A 26,060-nucleotide genomic window follows, 5' to 3' on the forward strand; every position below is an offset into this window, starting at 1 on the left:
ACCATACAAAAGCGACGTATCTGGCCTCTAACCAACCCGGTGTACGTGTATTTTTGTCGAAACTCATTGTAAAAATGATATGGAATGAGTAGGTTTTGTTTCTTACCTAGTGCGTGCTATATCCCTGGTGATGTTAGGCACGAAAAAAACTTATGAAAAGTCTTTTTATAAAAAAACTATTTTAGTGAAATGGTCGTCAACATTGACCACGAATTTACTCAGATCAGTGAAAAAGTTAGATACGTCGATTTGAAAAATTATGCTTGAATTACTTCTGGTAGAAGTTTCTTATAAGGTACCTTAAGGAAATCTTAAAATTTCGTCATAACTACTTTTAGGTTTCACCTTGTGATTCATCTAGGAATTCCTCTAGAACTACTTTAAGGTTTCACCTATATTGTCTATGATCGCATATCAGTCTCATATTTGATGGGTTTCCTATTCATATAAGACAGTTATGCGATCATGGGCATTACTAAGATTCCTTCAAGAATATTTCTGACATTCTTCTTGATAATCTCGTACGATACAGCCTTCAGGAATTCTTTCTGGGGATCAAACAGATGTGCCTTTTTAATTTTTCCTGAAGTTTCTACGGATATTTCATTAGAAGTTGCGCCAGGAATTATGATTCTTTAAGGAATTCATTCTGTTTTTTACCCAAGAGATCATCTTTAAATTTCTCTAGGAATTTCTTCTGAGATTCACCTAGATGTTCCTTCTGGGTATCCTCCAAGAAGATTATTCTGAGAATGGTAAATCCATCAAACATTATTAAATCTAGTTTACATTTTACTGTATCACTTGTTTTCAAGAAGATAGTCCTTGACTTGGTTAAAAGTTATGTAACTAACAGGTTTACGTTGAATAATAAATTACAAATCACAAATCAAGCAAACCCTCTAGGACTTGCTTCTGAACTGCGGAAATCTTTCAAAGGTTCCTTATGCGTATAATTTAGGAAGTTTCTTCTGGAAATGCTACACATACATACATTTATTTGTTCCACATCATTAAGACAAGACATAATCAACAATAGTACGCCACAATACTCGGTTTGTGGCTGCCGCTCTCCATCCTCGGTCACGCCCAATGCTCGCCAAGTCACGCTCCACCTGGTCCGCCCATCGTGCTCTCTGCGCTCCACGCCTTCTTGTGCCAACCGAATCCGTTGCAAACACCAGCTTTGCAGGGTTGTTGTCCGGCATTCTTGCAACATGCCCTGCCCACCGTATCCTTCCGGCTTTGGCCACCTTCTGGATGCTGGGTTCGCCGTAAAGTGCAGCGAGCTCGTGGTTCATTCTACTCCGCCACACACCGTTCTCCTGCACACCACCGAAGATCGTCCTTAGCACGCGTCGCTCGAAAACTCCGAGTGCTTGCAGGTCCTCCTCGAGCATGGTCCATGTCTCGTGCCCGTAGAGGATCACCGGTCTTATTAGCGTTTTGTACATGGTGCATTTGGTGCGTGGGTGAATCTTTTTCGACCGCAGTTTCTTCTGGAGCCCGTAGTAGGCCCGACTTCCGCTGATGATGCGCCTCCGAATTTCACGGCTCACGTTGTTGTCAGCCGTCAGTAAGGATCCGAGGTAGACAAATTCCTCCAACACCTCGAAAGTATCCCCGTCTATCGTAACATTACTACCCAGACGGATCCGGTCGTGTTCGGTTCCGCCTACCAGCATGTACTTTGTTTTTGAGGCATTCACCACCAGTCCGACCTTTGCTGCTTCGCGTTTCAGGCGGGTGTACAGTTCTGCCACCGTTCCAAATGTTCTAGCGATAATGTCCATGTCGTCCGCAAAGCACACAAATTGACCGGATTTTGTGAAAATCGTTCCCCGGCTGTTGAGCCCGGCTCGTCGCATCACACCTTCCAGCGCGATGTTGAAGAGTAGACATGAGAGTCCGTCACCTTGTCGCAGTCCCCGGCGAGATACGAATGAACTGGATAGTTCACCCGAGACCCTTACGCAGTTTTGCACACCGTCCATCGTTGCTTTAATCAGTCTAGTCAGCTTCCCAGGAAAGCCGTTTTCGTCCATGATTCTCCATAGCTCTGCGCGGTCGATACTATCGTATGCCGCTTTGAAGTCGATGAACAGGTGGTGCGTTGGGACCTGGTATTCACGGCATTTCTGGAGGATTTGCCGTACGGTAAAGATCTGGTCCGTTGTCGACCGGCCGTCGATGAAGCCGGCTTGATAACTTCCCACGAACTCATTTGTTTTAGGTGACAGACGACGGAAGATGATCTGGGATAGCACTTTGTAGGCAGCATTCAAAATAGTGATCGCCCTGAAGTTCTCACATTCCAAATGGTCGCCTTTCTTGTGAATGGGGCAGATTACCCCTTCCTTCCACTCCTCCGGTAGCTGTTCGGTTTCCCAGATCCTGACTATCAGCCGATGCAGACAGGTGCTCTCGAAGTGAAAAACTTCCAGCGTTCCTTCTTAAAATTCTTCAGCAGTTTCTTTTGGAAGCCATTTCGGGAATCCTTCCCGAGTTCATTGTGAGAATCCTTCATCCAGGAATTCCTGGGGAAATTTTGAAACGTATTCCTTTAACTATCTTTCAGAAGTAATGTTTGGAGGAATTCCAGACAGAAATACCTTTAATGTAATTTCTGATGAAATCCCGTCTCATATAAGAAAATATGAAGGAATCCACAAAAGGTATTCGCGGAGGAAACCCCAGAAGGCATTTCCTCGATTAATCGAGTCCTAACTGTAGTATCTTTGATCATCCTCTCCTATTCAGCTGTGTTCTATGAACACTTCCGCACTTATTAACTAAGCGCTTTCTCTGACAATGATCATTTCGTATGTGTATATCGCGTGGCAGGAACGAAGATACTCTATGCCAAAGAAAGTCAAGCAAAGTTCCATTAAGAAAAGTTTCTGGACCAACCGGAAAACGAATCCGTCAGTTTCAGCATAGTCTTGCTGAATACCCGTGCACTTACCGCATCGAGGGTGTATTCTTAGTATCATTGATAGTAACTTGCAACAGAACAATCATCACAAAATTATTATCATGCATATGTTTTTAATGCATAAGAAAGACGTTTTACCATAAGACTGAAAGATCATTCTCCGGATGGGATTCTAACCCGGGGATTGTATTACAAAAACGTCATTGATCTTGTGCCATGATTCATGGCCCATGAAGACGCAACGCAAAAAAAAAACAAAATAAAGCTCGTGTTACGCAGCTATTCTTCTTCTTCTTCTTTTTTCTGGCCAACTAGCACCGTTCGGCGCCAGTTGTGTTTTACGTCGGCTGGGTCTAGGAGCTAAGCCTTAAATTCCGACGCCCCAGGGAGACAGCCACCACACCTGAGGACCCTACATATCGAACCCATCAACACATGGGCCGGGACCTACGGCTTTACTTCCTATCCGAGGGAAGACGTGATCACGGATGCGCAGCCATTTAAATGCCGGTAATCAGCTGATGAATGAAAAGCTAAACAAACGCGCGTCTGCTGCCGAACGGCATCTTCACAAAACCAAAACAATACGAGTGGTGGTAACTCACGAACGATCCCGTTATTCCGAGTCGAGTACGATCGCGAATAACCCCTCGGCAAACAAAGTTCGTCATAGCGGTTTCGCAGCGCGGTGTCACGAACACTAATGCAAATTTACTGGTTGAAAATATGCCCATTTGATTTTGCTGGGAACAGCTGATCTTTGTTTACTATTTTCAACCAGTAACTCGAGTGGTGTTCGTGTAATGCAGCGTGTCCGTACACGCAACACTACTAAAAGCAGAAACCACTATGCAAGCTGAACACTGACATCTCCGTCACCAGCAACATAACCTTACACATCCGAAAGTCCAATGATTTTCAACTTCAAATGCACCCCATAAAAACACTTCGCCCCCAATGGATTTCTACACTTTCACAATCACCACCGGAAGCACTATCAATTTGCACTATTTTCACCCACCGTGGGGTCACTTTTGCACCGGAACTTACCCAAAATCGGGACCCGCAAAAGTCGTCCATCGGATGGGCTTCCATTTTTGCTGCCGATTACGATGCGTCTCGTCCGTCGTCACTCGGGCTGAGTGACTGGCTGTTGCTGCTGCTCGGCTGTACGGTTTCCTTTGCTCTCGTCGATTGAGGGAGGAGCAACAAGTGTGCAACGGACAACACCAACACCAACGCACATCCGGAACAGGTTTTGTACAAGCAGAGAATGGTGGTTTTATTTCCCTCGTTTGTGTCTGGAATGAATGAAAAGATAATTGAATTTATTTGAAATCAGTGGGAATGTGATTGAATTGGATTTTGGGGCATGTCCGGTTGCATTCCGGCGTTAATTGAAATTGATTTCGTCGGTTTTGAAACTGTAAACAATGTCTCGTTCTGGAAATTTCACCACTCACACATACTACCTCAGCAAGGCGTCGCGACGCAGCACCCGAGTATATCCACCGTCACGAACCCGAACTTTGACAGTTGCTACTGAGTGCGTGCAGGTTGCGTGTGTTCTTGTTTGGTGGTGCTGTTGAAAAACGCAAAATAAATTTCCTTTTTCGTCGAGAAAATTGGAAAACTGGTGAAAATGTCGCGATCGCGGTCCACTTTTCTCGAGGCGGATTCGTCGCTGATAGATAGGAACTTGCGGTTTGTGCGGGTGAGTGGGAAAAAAGTGCCACTAGGAAATGACTCATTCTACAGCGTCAATGTTGTTTATTTTTTGTAGGATGAGACTGAGGAGCAGTTCAATAGCATGTTTGGGCCGATTGTGGAACAGGCGCAGGACATCAGCAGCGGACGATCCAAAGTGGTGAAACCTCTACCAGGTTAGTGGAAATTACGTGCTCTTGACTTTTTCCAGGGTAGCTAGTACCTGCGATAACCTGAAATTATGTCCACGGCGTAACGTCGTCAGTGTAACAGATACCACTATTTCGGTTAGTGTTTTTGTAGCAAGAGTTATCAAATATCATTTTCGCATTATTGGCGCATTATCGCATTATTATATAAACAATGGGTCATTAAGGACAAACGTCTTGAAATCCCGCTTCAACCGTGCATCAGAACTTCAGATGCACAAATTTCAAGAAGCAAGCTTCAACAACAGTGCATTTTATTATTCTGTTCTTGCTCACTTTTAATAAAAGCTTAAAAAGAGAAGCTCAGGTGCCTCTAAATATAAAATTAACTGGAAATTCAACTCTACCTATAAAAAACCTGGATTTTTCAGGTATTTTTGTAGCATTGATAAGAAAATTACTGTCAAAATGTTTTTTTTTTCGGTAAAACTTCTATTTTTAGCCCAATAGATGTGTCATTATTTCATTTAGGAAATGTGTAGTTTCATGCCCACCGGTGTCATTCATCATTTTCCATGATTTTTTAAGAAAATCAATACGATAACACAGTGTCTACTACCTGAAAATGCATGGAATACTCAGGGCACATCTCGAATACTTAGGGAAATGTTGCACCGATAAAAAATAAAATGGGTCGTATGAATAATATGTAAGTAGCCTACTTTACTACTTTTAGATTTACTCTGAAGTAAAGTCCACGTAGTTTACAACATTGTTGGATATGTTTTGAATACTTCGTTCGAACATGAGCTTTTATTACATGTTTGTAGTAAGCTCTTCCAAAACAGATATTTTTCCGGAATGTTGGATGTTCTTACTGGAAACTTGTTGAAGAAGTATACCTTCGGATGATTATTCGAAAAAAAAAGTTAAATCAAGATGGAATCTGGATAACCGTGCTAGAAAAACAAGGGTAGGGCTCCTACATCTAGAATATGTTTCCGGCAAGCCGATAATTTCGATAACATGTTGCAAATTCTATGTGGACGACAATGAATCTTGAAGTTTCTAGAAGTTTAATTTTAATGATTTTTTTCTTAGTATTCCTTCTTGATTTCCTCCCAGAAATTCCTCCAAGTTCCTACCGGCAGTTTTACAAGATTCGAACAACTCTTTCCGAAATGTTTGAGGATTCCTGCATTCCTTTTCAGAAGTTCTTCCAGAGCTTTTCCCGGTATTATTCCCAAAATACTCCGTTGAATTTTTCTTGGAGTTCCTCCTGCGTTTTGCCTACAGAAGTTTTCGTGGGATTTCATCCAGGATTTATCTCCAGATCTCCACAGTTTTTCTCTGGATATATCTCAGATATTGTCGCGAAATTTATCCTAGTGTTTCCTCTAGAAGTTTTCCATCGATTCCTTCCGGTGTTCCTCTTGGGACTTCCCCAGTAGATCTTTCCGGAATTTCTACCAGGGTTTCTACAGGAGCTAGTCTTGGAATTTTTCCACTTCCATACATCCAATGATTTCTTAAGAAGGTTGGAATAGCACTAAGGACCTACTGTTCCGGAGTGGTAAAAGTCCACCAAACAGGGAACCCCGATCCAAGGTGTCAAGCGACCCGTGCTGATGGATGAATGGTTGAGGGGGTTTAAAATATGCTCTATCGTTAACGGAGCCCGTAACGTGGATAGATCACCTTTTCGGGTTGTGTTACAGAGTAAGCGAAATCTAGTGTCGTCCTATCTTTCAATTTTAGAATATGTGTTCTGGTAATTCAAGGAATCATAGTATTTCGTCCTTGCTACTGGCATCTTGGTGGTTTCCAGTTTTTGAATTAAGCTACGTTAACCAACTTTACTTTGCAAGTAGTTAGCCATCTTTAAAATTCGTTTAAAAATCCAAATGGAGATGTACCAATATGATATTTTTATATGTGGTACAAAATAACAAGTTTTGCATATTGGCCACAAAAAAGTTTGAGTTTTGGTGAAAACCATTAAAATATCACATCAGTTGCAATGATTGTGATCTAAAGTGCGGGTTAATATCAAGTCGTTGTCGTTTTGATATTGATTGGTCTGGAGTGATATTGACGATGCATGGCCCACATCAGTGCTCTTGTTTTATTTTCTAAGGGGCGATTTCTTCACCCTGACTTAAGCGTTGAGCCAGGTTTAACTGTATGGGTGAGCCTGGCTTACCGGTTAAGCCGAGGTGAAGAAATTGGCCCTAAGGAAACAAAACAAAAACTGTATCAACCCTGGCCAAGTTCGCAGGGGTTGACGATATTAAAGTGAAGGAGTTTCATTTTGATTATTGTAATGTAGTGTTCTTTAGTGAAACATATCACCTTTTTAACATTTTAATGCGCCTCCAACGGTTCATCACGAACCGGCTGCTGCAGATGGAGTATGGCTGATCATATGCATCAGACATGCTCGATAAACACGGAGGATCCGCTGGGGCTTAGTAGAGTCTATTCCCCAGCAACGGGAGCGGGACATTTGGCATAAGGTCGTTTGGCATAAGGTCACTTGGCATAAAGCCATTTGGCATAACGGTCATTTGGCATAATGGACATTTGGCATAATCGAAATGCACCCTTCTTTATTATGCCAAGTGTCCATTATGCCAAATGACCGTTATGCCAAATAGCTTTATGCCAAGTGACCTTATACCAAACGGCCTTATGCCAAATGACTTTATGCCAAATGACACAGACCCCCCAGCAACAGTTCCAAGTCGGTTGGATTTGAGAAGGTTTTGATGATCGTTACAAATCCTAATAAAAGCATTATAGGATTTGTGACAGGGTTTGAAACCTTTTACAGCCAGCTAACTTCAAAATGTTGTTTGGGCTCTATTTCCCACGTTTCTCGGTTGATTTTGATTAGTAATTTATTGATGTCATAGTTGCTTTTGCGAATTTTTACAATGTTAGTTGGTCATATTTTCTTTAAATAAAGCAACTAAAACCGACCGAAGAATTAATAGTGGGAAGGAGATTTGCAGCACTTAATTGTGCTGATAGATTCGAAGCTAACATGCGAACACTTGAACGCATTGTTGACGTCAATGCGTTCGACGTGACATTTTGGACAAAAACTGACTGCTTTTTATTAGCTGAACAACGTTACTTGTGTATGACTAGGTTGACATTCAGGCCACGCTTGAGAAAATGACATGGTTTATCGAGGTACCTAAGACCGATAGAATAATTGAACGAACTTGAATATTTTTCATTGTATTTGTAGGGGGATAAATACATAATAGGTGACAAGCAATCTTTATTATTTAAAATTTTATTGCAATCAACGGACCCACTTGGCGCATTTTTGTTGATGACAATTTAAGGACACAAGAGATGAACACAGAGAAGTAGGAAACGACTAGCGAAATCAATTAGGAAAACAATTTGAATTTGACGCAGGATTGACTATATTTAAACATATGGGGTTCGACTGCCACGGAGAAAAATATAAAGTTATATCAATCATATTGCGGTCGCGAACAAGCATATTTGTGCACTGACTTTTATATAAGCCCTTTTTGAGATTGTATTACGCATAATACCATAGGACGAAGCATAACAGAAGCTTGAAATGATCAAAATTGATGAACTGATTAGAGCAAGAAATATGGTTGACTCAATCATATTATGAATACATCAACAATATTTATTATTGATGGTTTGACAGCTCACTTAATCTCATGGTAGATATAATCATATTTATGCTTAACTCAACCCCTGTTAACCCTAGAATTGAGACTTAAAGTAACTGTTGCGGATGATTGTTTTAGGCATACAAAAAAATCGTTCAAATGAGGTTATGTTGTACACTAAGGTCTTTTTTTACACGGGGGATACGTCCCGTGTAAAAAAAAACCGTGTAAAAAAAAACCGTGTTAATTCGCGAATCCGTGTAAAAAAAACCGTGTTAATTCGCGAATCCGTGTAAAAAAAAACCGTGTTAATTCGCGAATCCGTGTAAAAAAAAACCGTGTTAATTCGCGAAACCGTGTAAAAAAATACCGTGCTAATTCGGGAATCCGTGTAAAAAAAACTGAGGGAAATCTAAAAATATTTGAAATGTCCTCGCCTTCAGATATCCGAGGTTTGTTTTAGAGAGTAATAAGAAAAGGAGGGGGGGTAGTAGTAAGGGTTGAATCTAGGGGTTACTGGGGAAGGGGACAAGGGATGGGCTATCGGGAGCAGAGTGCATACTGTTTCCAAGAAAGATCGTAGAGGATATTTTGGGGTGATAAGGACTGTCTAGACGGACGAAACGAAGGATCAAGGAGACTGTCAACACTCTACAGGTCCACGGAGCTAGGTGGTGTAGAGAAGATGTTCCAGAACACCCAGGAACTTTCGCGAGTAAAGGCTTTGATATCTACGAGCGTAATCGATTGATTGTTGTTACATCGCTGATACTGTTCTACATCCTACAGGTCTACGGAGCATTGTTCTGTAAATAAATCATTTTCAAACATGACCTTCAATTTTGATTTCCAAGAACTTCCGCGAGTAAAGGCCAGAAGATCCACAAACATAGCCAATAATTTCTTGCTACATGCGTTGTAACATCCCAGAGGTCCATTGAGCGTTGTACTGAAGAGTATTCATTTCTAAAGACATACTAGGTCTTCCTTGAACTTCCGCGAGTTAAGGCCTTAAGATCTACAAGCGTACTCAATGAATTGTTGTTACATTTCTAATACGTTGTTACATGCTACAGGTCCAAGAACAATTTTTCTGTAAGGAACTAATTGTCATAGATGTTCTAGGTCCTCCAAGAACTTCCACGAGTAAAGTCCTGAAGATCTACAAGCGTTGTCAATGGTTTGTTGTCACATTACTGATACAGTGTAGCGTCCTACAGGTCTATGGAGCATAGTTGTGTAGAGAAATAATTTCCACAGATGATCTAGGACCTCCAAGAACTTCCGCGAGTAAAGGCCTTAAAGAACATTACTGATATAGTGTAGCGTCCTACAGGTCCAGGGAGCATAGTTCTGTAGAGAAATAATTTCCACAGATGATCTAGGACCTCCAAGAACTTCCGCGAGTGAAGGCCTTAAGATCTACAAGCGTAATCAATGGATTGTTGTTACATTTCTAATACGTTGTAACATGCTACAAGTCCATGAACCATTTTTCTGTATAGAAATAATTTCCACAGATGTTCTAGGTCCTCCAAGAACTTCCATGAGTAAAGACCTGAATATCTACAAGCGTTATTAATGGTTTGTTGTCACACTACTAATACATTGTAGCGTCATACAGGTCCAGGGAGCCTAGTTCTGTAGAGAAATAATTTCCAATGATAATCTAGGACCTCCAAGAACTTTCGCGAGTAAAGGCCTTAAGACGTTATCAATGGTGTGTTGCCACATTACTGTTACAGTGTAGCGTCCTACAGGTCCAGGGAGCATAGTTCTGTAGAGAAAAAAATTCCAAAGATGATCTAGGAGCTCCAAGAACTTCCGCGAGTAAAGGCCTTAAGATCTACAAGCGTAATCAATGGATTGTTGTTACATTTCTTATACGTTGTAACATGCTACAGGTCCATGAACCATTTTTCTGTATAGAAATAATTTCCACAGATGTTCTAGGCCCTCCAAGAACTTCCATGAGTAAAGACCTAAGATTTATAAGCGCAATCAATACAAGTTCCCAAGAACTTCCGCGAGTTTAGACCTGAAGATCTACAAGCGTTATCAATGGTTTGTTGTCACATTACTGATACAGTATAGCGTCCTAAAGGTCCAGGGAGCATAGTTCTGTTGAGAAATAATTGCCAAACATCTTCTAGGTACTCCAAGAACTTCCATGAGCCGCATGAGTACTTGGAAGACATAAAGCATTCTTGGAAATCAAGACTCTACAGAACTGTCTTCCATGGACCTGTAGGATGTTGCACCGCATCAGTAATGCAACAGAAGTCCATTGATAATGCTTATTGATCTTAAGGCCTTAACTCGCGAAAGATCTTGGATTAACTAGAAAATCTTTGAAAATAACTTCTCTATAGAACCGTGATCCATAAATCTGTATAACATCATATAAGTAATGTAAAAGCAATTGATTAATTACGCTTGTAGATTCAGGCCTTTACTTGCGGAAGTTCTGGATGACCTAGAACACGTTAACGGAATCTTGCGCCAAGGACCTGTAGTAGACGTGTGCGCCGAAGCAATTTTCACCGGCGGCGGCGTGTATAGTAATTTGAGACAGCGGCGGCGCACGCCGTTCGTCTTATACGGCGGCGGCGGCGGCGTAATCGGCGTGACCAAAATTTTAAATTATTTTTTTTAGTGAAGAGCAAATTCTAGTCATTAAAAAAAAACGTCAATACAGAACAATTTCTTTCTTGTATCTAAATTACAATTTTCATCTATTTTGTGTAAACGGTTTAAACGTATGTCAATCAGAGGTTTCAATAAAAACTATTCTCATAATAACTATGCTATAAATTTCAGAGAGTACCCTTGAAGACGTTTACCAGGAAATTTATAAAGGATTCCTCTAGATAGAAATTCACAACGTCACACGTCTCGTCTAAGGATATTCTTTTCTAAAACTCTTTTTAGACCAGTATAGTCATGGTAAAATTCGAAATGTTTGTAGGTGTTCTGTTAGGGTGCTTTTCAGGAATTACTCCAGGGATTCTATCAGGAGTTTCTCCAAAAAATTCTGAATAGGGTTCCTCTAAGGGGCTTCCTAGAAGATCATTAGATATTCCTCCACAAGTGGGATCGTAAACTTCTCTAGAGATTTTTAGAAACCTTTCTTCAGAGATTCTTTAGAATTCACTTCAGGATTTATTTCTTAACGTTTCTCCAAGAATATCTTCAGAAATTCTTTTCGGAATTATTGCACAGCATTCTCCAAATTTCAGAGACTCATTGAAAAAAAAATAACAATTTGAGAAAATTCTTTGGTGATTCCCTTACGAATACTTCACAAGCTCCTCTATTTAAAAGTATGTCCATGAGTTCTTTCAGGGTTTGTTCCAAATCACCCTTCAAAAAATCATTAGGAGATTTATTTAAGAATTCTTCTGGTATTTTTGTCTGTAATTTCTTTATGGATTTCCGAAGGTTTTTTTCAAGGATTCTTTCAGAAACTTATCAGAGGTGTCCTTTAGAAATGCCTTCAAGGATTTTTAGAAACTTCTTCAGTATTTTTTCCTTGATTTTTCCCAAAAATTTCTCATAAAATTCTACTTAAAAATCCTCTAAATCAATCTCAGGACTTTTTTTCCTACCCCTCTATTGGGGAAATTAACCCACTTCGTCCAATTAACTGAACTTTTGTGTCGAATCTCAGGAGTTCCTCCAGGTATTCCCCAAGGACTTCTCCAGGAGCTATAAACGATTGTTTCTAAAATAGTTTCAATAAAATTAAATCTCATCAGAAATTTATTTAAATATTTCCTTCAGGTAACCCTCGAAGAGTAACTCCAACATGATTTACGTTATTTCTTAAAATAATTCTGTAAAAATCTGTGGAGGAATATCTCAAGCCGCTGAGAATTCTTCGAAAATTCTGAATATGAAAATAACAAAAAATCCATGGAAAAGGTAACGCTTAAACTACTGAAGGAGTCTCAAGTAATATTTCAAAAGGAATTCCTTAGTAAGATATAAATGGAGTTCATGGAAGAATTTCTGAAAAAAAACCCTTGGAGGAATTTCTGAATAAATTGTCTTTCTAATTCTTGAAGAAATCCCAGAAAATATTCTTGAACGAAGTCCTTCAAGATTATGTGAAACTATCTTAGGGATTTTTCTGAAATGGTTCTAGAAAGAGTTGCTAAAGAAAATGCTGAAAACTCTCCCTCGGAAACTCATGATTGAACTCCTACAAGGATTTATTAAAAAATATTTAGAAACATTCCAAGAGAAATGTTTTACCAAAATTCATGGAGATTGTTCTGAAAGAATTCCAGGAGGAGTTCATGAACATATTTTTAAAGGGATTCCTAAAAGACTGTCTGAAGAAAAACTTTAACAGTAAAGGAAATTTCCAAAGAAATTATCTATGTAACAACAATTGATTGAATACGCTAGAAAACGTAACAACAATTGATTGAATACGCTAGTAGATCTTCAGGCCTATACTCGCGGAAGCTCTTGGAGGTCCTAGAATATCTTGGAAAAGTACGTCTCTACAGAACTATGCTCTAAAGACCTGTAGGATGTTGCACCGTATCAGTAATGTAACTACAATCCATCGATTACGCTTGTAGATCTTAAGGCCACTACTCGCGGAAGTTCTTGGATGCCCTAAGATATCCTTGAAAATTACTTATCTTCAGAACTATGTTCCATGGACCTGTAGGATGTTACACCGCATCAGTAATGTAACTACAATTCATCGATTACGCTTGTAGATCTTAAGGCCACTACTCGCGAAAGTTCTTGGTTTACCTAGAATATCCTTGAAAATAACTTCTCTTCAGAACTATGCTCCATGAACCCGTAGGATGTTACACCGTATCAGTAATTTAACAAAAATCCATTTATTACGGTTGTAGATCTTGAATTCTTTATTCGCGGAAATTCTTGGATGACCAAGAGCATATTTGGGGAGTTTTTTTTTCTACAGAATTATGCTCCATGGATCTGTAGGATAAAACACCGCATCAATAATATAGCAAAAATAATTGATTACGCTCGTAGATTTTCAGGCCTGTATTCTCGGAAGTTCTTGGAGGTCCTAGAATATCTTTGAAAACTACGTCTCTACAGAACTATACTCTAAGGACCTGTAGAATGTTGCACCGTATTAGTAATATGACTACAATCCATCGATTACGCTTGTAGATCTTAAGGTCTTGATTCGCGGAAGTTCTTGGATGCCCAAGAATATCCTTGAAAACAACATCTCTTCAGAACTGTGCTGCATAGACATGTAGGATGTTACACCGTATCAGTAATATAACTGCAATCCATAGATTACGCCTGTTGATCTTAAAGCCACTACTCGCGGACGTTCTTGGATGCCCTAAGATATCCTTGAAAATAACTTCTCTTCAGAACTATACTCCATGGACCTGTAGGATGTTACACCGTATCAGTAATTTAACAAAAACCCATTTTTTGCGGTTGTAGATCCTGAATTCTTTATTCGTGGAAATTCTTGGATGACCTAGAGCATATTTGGGAAGTTTCTTTTCCACAGAACTATGCTCCATGGACCTGTAGGATATTACACCGCATCAATAATATAGCAAAAATAATTGATTACGCTCGTAGATTTTCAGGCCTGAACTTTCGGAAGTTCTTGGAGGTCCTAGAATATCTTTGAAAACTACGTCTCTACAGAACTATGCTCTAAGGACCTGTAAGATGTTGCACCGTATTAGTAATGTGACTACAGTCCAACGATTACGCTTGTAGATATTCGCGGAAGTTCTTGGATGCCCTAGAATATCCTTGAAAACAACATCTCTTCAGAACTATGCTGCATGGACATGTAGGATGTTACACCGTATCAGTAATGTAACTACAATCCATCGATTACGCTTGTAGATCTTAAAGCCACTACTCGCGGAAGTTCTTGGATGCCCTAAGACATCCTTGAAAATTACTTATCTTCAGAACTATGCTCCATGGACCTGTAGGATGTTACACCCCATCAATAATATAGCAAAAATTAATTGATAACGCTCGTAGATTTTCAGGCCTGAACTCTCGGAAGTTCTTGGAGGTCCTAGAATATCTTTAAAAACTACGTCTCTACAGAACTAGACTCTAAAGACCTGTATGATGTTGCACCGTATCAGTAATGTAACTAATTACGCTTGTAGATCTAAAGGCCTTTATTCGCGGAAGTTCTTGGATGCCCTAGAATATCCTTGAAAACAATATCTCTTCAGATCTATGCTCCATGGACATGTAGGATGTTGCACCGTATCAGTAATGTGACTACAATCCATCGATTACGCTTGTAGATCTTAAGGTCTTTATTCGCGGAAGTTCTTGGATGCCCTAGACAACATCTCTTCAGAACTATGCTGCATGGACCTGTAGGGTGTTACACCGCATCAATAATATAGAAACAATTAATTGATTACGCTCGTAGATTTTCAGGCCTGTATTCTCGGAAGTTCTAGGATGTCCTAGAATATCTTTGAAAACTACGTCTCTACAGAACTATGCTCTGAGGACCTTTAGGATGTTGCACCGTATCAGTAATGTGACTACAACCCATCGATTACGCTTATAGATCTTAAGGCCTTTATTCGCAGAAGTTCTTGGATGCCCTAGAATATCCTTGAATAAAATTACTTCTCTTCAGAACTATGCTCCATGGACCTGTAGGACGCTGAACCATACTCCAAAAATCACCTTTAGGAAACCCCCCATTTAACCCCTCCTAGCCCCCCATATATTAACCCCCCCCCCTCCTTCAAGAAACAGACCCCCCACACATCCCTTTCCAGCAGACCTCTTACATCATCATCCGCCTTCACCTCATACCACTTTTCAACTCCCTTGCAACCCTTTCCCATAAATCCCATTTCTTCCTTTTAGTAAAAGATCCCTTCTAGACACTTAGCGCGAGAAAGTTGAAAAAACCGTGTTAATTCGCGAATCCGTGTAAAAAAAAACCGTGTTAATTCGCGAAACCGTGTAAAAAAAGCCGTGTAAAAAAAAACCGTGTAAAAAAAAACCGTGTAAAAAAAGACCTTAGTGTATTTCTAGAATCAAAAACTTTAAATTTGGGATGAACATTTCTATAATGGTGGTATTTTAGTGCAATATGTTCTAAATGTAACATATTGCACTTAAATACCACCATTACAGGAATGTTTAATTAGCAAAACAAAAGTCCTTTATTATCCTTAAAAGTCTGTTCAAACAATTTGTGATTGAAATGATGTGCATCGACCCAGAAGTGCAGTCCACGCGACGGCGTAGTAGTCGGCCAGGGGTTTGATATGTTGTAGTAGGCTCCAGGCGTTTCACCAGCGCTGCGGTATTCTCGCCACTTCGGCTCATCAAGGGATATCCGATCACGTCGTCCGTCATTGGGAGCTCCGTGGGGTAAACGCTTCGTGATATGACGACATCTAGTCCGGTCTTGCGCATCTCCAGCCGGTCATCTAGCTTGGCTTGCACAACGGAAACTATCCAGGTGGAACCAATTTTTGATCTCCGGTTTGTCCATATTGGAATCGATCCTTCTCCTTCAGCAGCGGATGCTGGGTTACCTTGTCCGAGCCGGGCGGTCCCATCAGGGTTGCGTTTGTTCCGGTGGTTGGTTTTTGCTCCTGTTTTAGTATCGCGGCTGCTGCATTTCGGGCTAACTTTCAATCGGTGGTGCTGCACCTGGATAATATTGAAAACAACATAGACATGAGTTTGGGAATTCTTGCTCCCCATTACCGACAATAAACTTACCTAAAACTGAAGTGACAAAGTCATCGTAGATAGATTAAATACCAGTACACCTATTTCACTTTCCATTGCCCCACGAAGAAAATATTCACGCAAGGCTAGTAGTAAACGATTTCGTCACTTTGAACTACTTCCACCGCCGCCATGACGAACAATGACTGAGTAGACAGCAGTCAGGAGTCTCGGCCAGCAAGGAGTTAAAGTAATGACGTATATGCTTGGTTAAAGCATTTGATGGTTGATGTTCAATGATGTTTATTAAAACGAAATATATGCTTGATGCAGACATCAAATCATTGTGAATCCACCATTTGAAGCGGTTATGCCAAGAATATCTCCGAAGCTTGACGGAACTATGAAAAAGGTTATATGAATCAGAAGACATTTCTGTCCGTGGATTCGATGAAAAAAAACAAACATACGACAACTGACTTAACGAGGAGAAAAACATATTGAACCATACCATAAATCCAAACAAGAAGGTAAATACAAACCGTGTGACAATAACACTACATTTAGGAAAATCCTGACTGACTGACCAATTGAAAACTTTCCAATCTTCTACCGTAACTTTCTGAGTCAGTTGCAACAGTGTCTTAATGGATATCATTTTCCGCGTACGGCTGGCAAACTGCTTCTTCTTCTTCTTCTTCTTCTTCTTCTTCTTCTTCTTCTTCTTCTTCTTCTTCTTCTTCTTCTTCTGGTTGTGGGTGTTGTCAAAATCACCCACTGGTAGATGGCACAGCAAACTGCTTCTGAAAGATTACGTACACTGAGGATACTGTTCGTATGTTTTTCATAGTTTACATCTTATGAATCAGTATTTTTTATTTTTTTCATCATTTCATAGTTCTCGTATGCTTTTCATACTTCGAAATGCGAAATCCATAAGATTTGTCGTATGAAAAATCTCATAAGAAGCATCGTATGAAAATCATAAGATGAGCTATGAAACACCATTGCTAAAAAACAACAAAACTTTTATTGGCTTCTAATCACTTCAACTTCCGAAGCGTCGATGGGCGTATGAGTAAAGCGCGCACTCGCCAACCTCGACCCTGGTTCGATTCCAGGTTGCGATTTTTTTTTAATTTGTGCAAAATATTTCATAAAAATATGTATGATAGTCATACGACATAGTTTCAGTTTTTATACGTTATTGGTATGATTTTCATACGTGAGTGTTATGAAATTTAAACAGAAACAGTATGACAATAGTAGTTGCCGCTTTGAATCCAAAATCATAGTTCGTAACTATGATTTTCGCATGAAATTCTTGTGGCAAAAAATCATAGTTGATTCGTAATATTTTTCGGAGTTGCAGTATCCTCAGTCACGGAACTTGCTTCGGGTCTAGTGTAGAGGTTTCAACTCTATTCAGAGTGCAGCTAGAAACCTAGCAAAAAAAAAAACAAAAACAAAAACAAAACAAAAACTGTATCAAAATCAATAGTTTATTGCCCTTCAATGGCAATTGAGTAATGCGACATGTACTATACTGAGGATACGGGTAATGTCACAATAGATCTAAAAACTGGTCGCAGTGACAAACCCTAACAGGAATAAAAAAGAAGGTTTTCCTAGAGGTTTTCGCAGGAATTCCGTGAGCTGTCTTTAAGAGTTTCTTCTTAATTTCAGCAGGAGTTTCAGTCGGAATATTTTCTGAAGGTGCTCGCGGGATTATGTTTGAAGTTTCACCTGAAATTTCTCCCTAAGTTTCTCCCGGAGCTTGTCTCAGAAGATTCCTTTCGGTGTTGGTCCTGTGATGTCTCAGTTTTTTTTTTTCTGGATTGGTCTCACACTTCCTTCTGATTTTTTTTCCGGAGTGCCTTTTGGAATTTCTGCATGAACTATTGCTGATATTTCTCGTGCAGTTCTTCCCGTAATTTATTTCGGAGTTTTTCCAGGCTTTTCCTCGTAGTTGTTTAGCGGATTTTTAGCAATGATCCTCCTGAGATTTTTTCTACAGATTTTATTGGGATTATTTCCGGAACTCTTCCCGGAATAGAAAACTGTCCCAAGACTCTGGGTGCTCCTGTTGAGATTTCTACAATAGTTTCACCAGGAGTTCTTGCAGGGACTTTTCTAGGAATTTCTCTCGGAATGTTTCCCGAGCTAACTAACCAAATTATTTGTAGGAAATTCGCGGAGGAATATCGGAAAGAATCCAGGTGAAATCTCGCGAGAAATTCCGCAACGACCAGTTAGAGTGATTCCACAGAGGGGGGAAAACTGAGACATGATAAAAAAAAGATCAGGGAGTTCTTCCAGAAGGAAATATTAAGGAAATTTAAGGAGGTACTTTAGATATTGCGCATTTCTTACCCCACTGGACCCCTTCTGCAGTTAGTATGAGTGCGGGATCGTGAATAAAACTGCGATTTTACATCCAGTCGATTTGGTGTCTTCTGCGCACTGTTGTTTGTAATGCAATTTGTAATGCATAAGTGCGTAGAAGACACTAACACGATTCGATTCAAAATCGCAGTTTTTATCACGATCCCGCACTTATACATCTGCGAAAGGGGTCCAGTTGGGTTTTTTTTTTTTTTAATTTCTTTGTATTTGTGAATTTTAACTTATTGCTAATTCTTCACAGGTCCAGTTGGGTGGGAAATGCGCAATACCTCTAAGAGAAATCCCGGGAGGAACTACAAGCGAAATCCCGCGAGGAAATCTAAAAGAAATATAGGAAAAATCACTAGAAGAAATATCTGGAAGAACTTCTGCAAGAATCTCGCAAAAATTTCGAGAAAAGTTTTTCAACAGGAAAACTATTATTAGAAAGAAAATCGGGCTGTTCCTTAATTCCAACTAAGTGTTTGCATCCCATGACAGATACTCATTACAACATCAACTGTAAGGTCGTCTTCAGTGTCTCACACTTGACTCGGCAAGTACGAGACACTAATGTCGACCTTACAGTTGAGGTCGAAATACGCATCTGTCATGGGATGCAAATACTTAGTTGGATTTAAAAGGAACATTACTTGACCCAATTTTCTTTCACTTAGGCTGATACAAATTTAATTGTGAGTGACTTTTCAATTTTGAAATTAACTTGACTTCCTTGGGCATAGAATATCTTCGTTCCTATACCACACGATATATAAATGCAAAACGATTCATTATTGGCAAATAAAAGCTCGCAGTTAACAACGGTTGAGTATTGAAATGAACACTAAGCTGAAAGGCAGGCATCTTCCAAGTTAAGACATTGTACTAAGATGAAACAGGTGAATAATCATACTGTTTTCAAACTACTTTTGCAAACGAAGATTCCGGAGGATGCAGTGCATATCGGAGAAAATTTGGAATTGTAGTTTAATGCTATAATGAATTTTCCAGCAACACAGTATCGCATAGTAGATGTTGAATCTCTACAAACCATAAAAATGTGTTGGTCTATCACTTTTTGTTACTTGGGGGTATTGAATTATCAGTTGAATTTAATCGGTAGCCTTCAAATCGAACATTGTTGAATCGAAGCTGGTCTTATCTAACTCGCCAATGATAACTGCCACTTTATTTGAGGGAATAATGGTGGTAAAGTACTGCCTTATCTAGGCATTCACCGAACCAGAATGCCATACTACCATCAGCTGATTGGCAGAAGATACGATGACTGGCAAAAGTCCCGGGTGTTGTTGATATCCTATTTCTTAGGTATAGCACGCATGCATATATGACCGCTATCTTTGTTTATACTAGGAATCGCGATAAAGCTATGTTTTATCATCATGTTCATCCAAGTGAAGTGTAAGCAACGTACACGGTGACAAAATGGGTCAGAGAAACTGCAAAGGCTTCTACTGGCAAGCTTTGTTTATTTTCAAAAGGAAGATATCATTTCCAGTCGTATGCTACGAGCTCTAATATGCAGCTTGCCACAATATTTTTTTTCCGAGTCATAATCTTTAATGTTAATACCTAAGTACTTTGAATCTTATAGTAGATCTCAGTTCTTCAGTTTCTCTTGCTCTGGATTTCCTTCTTCTTGACAATCCAACAAGTACTTATTGTTTTACAAGCGATTACCCAGTAAATTAAAATAATGTTGCAATTCGTATATAAAGTGTGACAAGTATGATAATTAGTGCTGATAGATTTTTATTCAGCGTCTATACCAGATCGACCAATACGATACAAGTTATGAACAATTGGGTTTTTAAATTTTGAAAAATGTTTCGATTTTTTGATTTTATACGAAAGAGCACCTTTTTCTGGGCCACTATGATTTTTTTTCAGATTTTTAGAACTTTATTTTGGTACACAAAATCAATTTCAAAGAGATTTTTTGAAATCACCTTTTGACAGCTGGGCAACTGCTTGACAGCTCCGCCCAGTACAAAACGCGACGAGGGGTGATTCGACAAATCACTCCCATACAAACTTCAAATTGATTTTTAAATAGGTTCCCGGTCGCCAAAATTCATGAAAATTTGGATTTCGGCTCAGTTTGGCATGCAGATTCAGAATATGAAATTATATCAACACCGCTAAAGAAGCCAATTGTTTCCGCGGATTCTATTTATCTATTTTTTTATTGTTCACCTACCGAATTCAAGTTATCTATATTTACTCTCTCATTAACGATTCATTATCTCCTACAATGCCTTCGTGAATAAATGACAAAAATGTATCAAAAAAAAAACCTTCAAGGTCATACACTAATGTATGTATGGAGATAAGTGGGTCAATGTTATAGCGAGACTCAACAATTTGAACTAGGAAATTATTTGAGCTGTTGTTGAAATCTTAACATCCTTTTTGAAATTCTCAGATTGTGATCAATTCTATATACAGGGTGTTCAGTAGAGTGGGTCATCGTTTATATGGAAAAATGAAAAATTCAATGGTATCCCATTAGATCAAAGCTTCTTTGATCCCATTTAAGGACCCACATAAGTGTGCAAAATTTGGGCACGATCGGTTAAGTCTACGTTTTGCGCATCGCGTTTGAAGTTTGTATGGGGTTTTACATGGGAAACACATTTTTTTGCATTTCTCTTATAACAAGCTCGAATTTTTCTAAAACCATGTAACCGATAAAGTGAAAACATAGCCTAGGGTGTCCTGAAAAACTTAGTCGAAGACCGCGAAGTGATCTGATGCTTATGAAAAAAGTTATAGTGTTGACAATGCTTGGCGAAAAAGTATGATTTTGTTGCTATTGTTATTCCTTTACATGTTAAAACATAAACACATGCATGCGGTTCGTTGGTTATGACTATTTTTACAAGCATCGGATCGCTTTGCGGTCTTCAACAAAGTTTTTCAGAACATCCTAGGCTATCATTTTACACTATCGGTTAAAAAGTTTCAGACTAACTTTTTCAACTTATGACAAAAATGCAAAAAAGTATGTTTTCCCATACAAAATCCCATACAAATTTCAATTGCAATGCGCAAAGTGTAGACGCAACCGATCGTGTTCAAATTTTGCACAGATACTCAGGACCCAAAACGGAACTAAAAAAGCTTTGATCTGAGAAAACGGTTCCGATGACCCACACTAGTGTTCAGTATATTCGAATAAAAAATCAAACTACAGTTATTGCGCGCCAGTACTTCCTAAATCATTAATGAAAGCGTTTTTTTTAAGAAAAAGGTGATGTAGATTTGCTACAAAAAATGCTTTGAAACTAGTTTATTATGAACATGTTTTAACAACTTTAGACGTTCCCATATCGTTTCGTGGATCTGTCGCGAATACCAACTTAGTAGGTTTGTTGTCCGGCATTCTTGTAACATGTCCTGCCCATCGTATCCTTCCGGCTCTGGTCACCTTCTGGATGCTGGGTTCGCCGTAAAGTGCAGCGGTTCATCCTTCTCCGCCACACACCGTTCTCCTGCACACCGCCGAAGATCATCCTTAGCACGCGTCGCTCGAGAACTCTGAGTGCTTGTAGATCCTCCTCGAGAATGGTCTATGCCTCGTGTCTGTAGAGGGCCACCGGTCTTTTTAGTCCGCAGCTTCTTCTGGAGCTTCAACTTCCACTGATGATGCGCCTTCGTATTTCACGGCTAGCATTGCTGTCAGCCGTCAGTAAGGTTCCGAGGTAGATGAAATCCTCCACCACCTCTAAGGTATCCCCGTCTATCGTCACATTATTTCCTAGACGAACTCGGTCGTGTTCAGTTCCGCATGTCAGCATGTACTTTGTTTTGGACGGATTCACCAACAGCCCGGCCTTTGCTGCTTCAGGCGGGTGTACAGTTTTGCGATTGTTCCAAATATTCTGGCGATAATGTCCATGTCGTCCGCAAAGCACATAAATTGATCGTTCCCCGGCTGTTGAGCCCGGCTCGTGGCATCACACCTTCTGAAGCGATATTGAAGAGTAGGCATGAGAGTCCATCACCTTGTCGCAGTTCCCGGCGAGATTTGAATGAACTGGATAGTTCACCCAAAACCCTTACGCAGTTTTGCAAACCGTCCATCGTTGCTTTAATCAGTCTAGTCAGCTTCCCAGGAAAGCCGTTTTCGTCCATGATTCTCCATAGCTCTGCGCGGTCGATATTGTTGTATGCCGCCTTGAAGTGGACCTGGTATACACGGCATTTCTGGAGGATTTGCCGTACAGTGAAGATCTGGTCCGTTGTCGACCGGCCATCGATGAAGCCGGCTTGATGACTTCCCACGAACTCATTCGTTTTAGGTCACCGACGACGGAAGATGATCTGGGATAGAACTGTGCAGGCAGCTCCGAAGTTCTTACGTTCCAAATGGTCGCCTTCCTTGTGCTGCAGACAGGTGGCCAGCTTTTCAGGGCCCATCTTGATGAGTTCAGCTGCGATACCATCCTTGTCAGCTGCTTTGCTGGTTTTGAGCTGGTGAATGACATCCTTAATTTCCTTCGGCGTGGGAGTTGATTCATTTCCGTCCTCTGCTGCATTGGCGTAGTCGTTCCCTCCGTTGTCGTTGTCTTCCGTGCCTACGTCCTGCACGTCCTGCATATTTCGGCTCGCGGCATGAAGCCGTTGCGGGATGCGTTGAGCTTCTCGTAGAACGTCCGTGTTTATGGGAAAGGCACTTCAGCTCCATTTCCTCGCACTCCGCTTCTTCCAAGCAGCGCTTTTTCCCCCAAAAGAGGCGGGTCTGCTGCTTCCGCTTTTGTTTGTAACGGTTCACGTTCTGCCGAGTTTCTTGCACTACTCCTCGTCGAACCATTTGTTTCGTTGACTCCTTTACACGTATCCGATTGTGCTCTCGGCTGACTGCTCGTTGATGGCTGCTTTAACTGTTGTCTAGCAGTCCTCTAGAGGGGTCACGTCGAGCTCGCCCTCGTTTGGCAACGCTGCCCCGAGATTTTGCGCGTATGCTGAGGTGACATCCGGTTGCTTCAGTCGCTCAAGGTTGAACCGTGGCGGCCGCCGGTATCGTACATTATTGATAACGGGAAGTTTTGGGCGCAGTTTGGCACCACGATAAGTTCTGACGTCGATAATGTCGGAGAAGTGCGGTCCGTCAATCAGAACGTGGTCGATTTGCGATTCCGTCTGCTGTGGTGATCCCTGGTGTAACGATAAGGAAGGCGTGCTGGATAAAGGTGCTACGTATGGCCATATTTTTTGAGGTGACGAAATCAATGAATCGTACACCGTTTTTGTCCGTTAGCTGGTGGGTGCTGAACTTTCCAATCGTCGGTTGGAATTCCACCTCCTGGCCTACCTGAGCGTTTAGGTTTCCTATGATAATCTTGACGTCGTGGCTTGGGCAGCGGTCGTACTCGCGTTCGAGCTAAGAGGGCTTAATCCTCAAACTGCACATAATTTCGTCGATCGGCCACCAACCCATCAAGCGCCTTTGCATGTCACTCATCACGATAAAAGCTGATCCCAGCTCACGTTTGTTGCCGCAACTCTGGTAGATGGTATGATTACCTCTAAACGTTCGTACCATGGATCCTGTACGACACCCCTCCTGCAGCGCTACGATGCCTTACCCGCGGTCCTTCAGTAGATCGGCAAGTATACGGGTGCTTCCAATTAAGTTGCGAAATCGGCAGTTCCACGTACCGAGTTTTCAATCGCAAGCCCTTTTTGTTGGCTGGGGTTGTTTCCTGTTTGTCTCGATTCGTATTATTCTGTTGCTGATTTTCCGTTACAATTGTTTTTAACGGCTGGCTCGTAGGGCATGACACCAACTTCCTACTTTCCGGAGTACCATAGTCATAGTTGCTGAGCAGAGGCTAGTGATTTCAATGGGATCTGAATTGCGCGAATTATCCAACCTTTACCGTGCCACAGTTTTGGCTCTACAGTTTTAGGTAAATACACTCCTTTGAGGGGTCACCCTCTCAAAAACATGCCATTTTTTTATGCCCATATCTCCGCCAATTTGCGTCCGATTTTAGAACCCTAGGTTTCATTCAAAAGATAATAAGTCAAAGAAACTTTGAACATAATTTAAAAGAAACTTTTTCAAAAAAAATTGTATGTAAACTTAACCCAAAGTTGCCAAATTTTCTAAAAAGTGAATATAAACTTACGGCAGTGTCGCTGGAAATTGGGTCGACCAAATTTTAAGATGAGAGTGTTAATATAATCCATTTTCTATTAGCTTTCAACTGCTTTTTACAGAAACTAGCTCAAAAATCTAGAAAAAAAAAGTGATTATTTAAGTAAATTAACTCTTCATGTCATCGACCAAAAGTTTGGGGTCACCCATCAATATGATGTATCAGCCAAAAGTTTGGGGTCACTTTCGTAAAACATGGAAAAATGATTTGAAGATATCTTCGTCATCTATAGTTCAATTTTAATTCTTTTTGGCTCATATAAAAGATAATTATCTAAATTTACGTTTGATGTCTTTAATTTGACGTATTTAACGATTTTTGTATATAAAAATGTTATGTAAAGTTAACACATTTCGCCACATTTCAAAAAATGAGGCAACTTTACGTTAAGTTTTAGTATGTAAATTTCAACAAATATGTGTGGTTCAATGTCTATGCAGTAAGTATCATTCATTATGTTTCAAATAAGCGAAGAAGAATTAAAATTGAATGAAAGATGACAAAGGTGTCAACAAATCACTTTTCCATGTTTTACGATAGTGACTCCAAACTTTTCGTCGATGACACCAAGGATTAATTTACTTAATAACTTTTTTTCTAGATTTTTTAGCTAACTTCTGTAAAAAGCAATTGAAAGCAAAATAGAAAATGGGTTATATTACCGCTCTCATCTTAAAATTTGGTCACCCAATTTCCAGCGACACTGCCGGAAGTTTATATTCATTTTTTTAGAAAATTTGGCAACTTAGGGTTGAGTTTACATACGATTTTTTTTTGGAAAAGTTTCTTTTAAATCATGTTCAAAGTTTCTTTGACTTATTATCTTTTGAATGAGACCTAGAGTTTTGAAATCGGACGCAAATTGGCGAAGATATGGGCCTAAAAAAAATATATGTTTTTGAGGGGGTGACCCCAAAGTTTTGATCGGGAGTGTAGGTGATATTTTTTTAAGTGTTTGCCCAAGGTTCTCAAATGATAAGTCCTCTTGTTTTTACGATATCTTCGCCAACATTTAGCTGATCTTGATGAAATTTTTATGGTACACATAACATACTATTCCTGATCACAAAATCAGCTATTTCTGTGCACGCAATCAAGAATTATACATTATTTTGTGTATCTTACTTTTTTTGAGTTCAGTCTTTACACACAATTCCTCTACCAACTTCAAGATCGTAGAGCTCCCATACCTTCTAGGAGTTCAAAACAACTGATTCAAGAATGTTTCAAATTTTATGTTTCATATAAGTGTAGGTCCTCTCAATGTTGAAGAATGTAGTTAGAGTTTTATATATGACATATTTGAGTGTACGCCATGAAAAATGGCCGA

The 26,060-nt window shown here is 40.0% G+C and overlaps 2 protein-coding genes across 18 annotated transcripts in view; one reads left to right on the forward strand and one right to left on the reverse strand.

Annotated features, from left to right (window-relative positions):
• LOC109400294 (multidrug resistance-associated protein 1) overlaps positions 1–26,060 on the reverse strand; it is a 53,974-nt gene that overhangs the window by 26,402 nt on the left and 1,512 nt on the right. For all 17 annotated transcript variants that reach the window (XM_062850983.1, XM_062850982.1, XM_062850984.1 and 14 more), the window contains exon 2: positions 3,986–4,236. In XM_062850983.1, coding sequence (XP_062706967.1) covers positions 3,986–4,030 — 45 coding nt within the window. In that variant the 5' untranslated portion in view covers positions 4,031–4,236. The remainder of the gene's footprint in view (positions 1–3,985; positions 4,237–26,060) is intronic.
• Positions 4,334–26,060, forward strand: part of LOC109400297 (PIH1 domain-containing protein 1) — a 43,117-nt gene continuing 21,390 nt past the window's right edge. Inside the window, exons 1-2 of the mRNA XM_019672789.3 lie at positions 4,334–4,649; positions 4,719–4,818. Coding sequence (XP_019528334.3) covers positions 4,578–4,649; positions 4,719–4,818 — 172 coding nt within the window. The 5' untranslated portion in view covers positions 4,334–4,577. The remainder of the gene's footprint in view (positions 4,650–4,718; positions 4,819–26,060) is intronic.

This window comes from Aedes albopictus, chromosome 2 (genome assembly GCF_035046485.1).
Source record: "Aedes albopictus strain Foshan chromosome 2, AalbF5, whole genome shotgun sequence".
Taxonomy (NCBI): domain Eukaryota; kingdom Metazoa; phylum Arthropoda; class Insecta; order Diptera; family Culicidae; genus Aedes; species Aedes albopictus.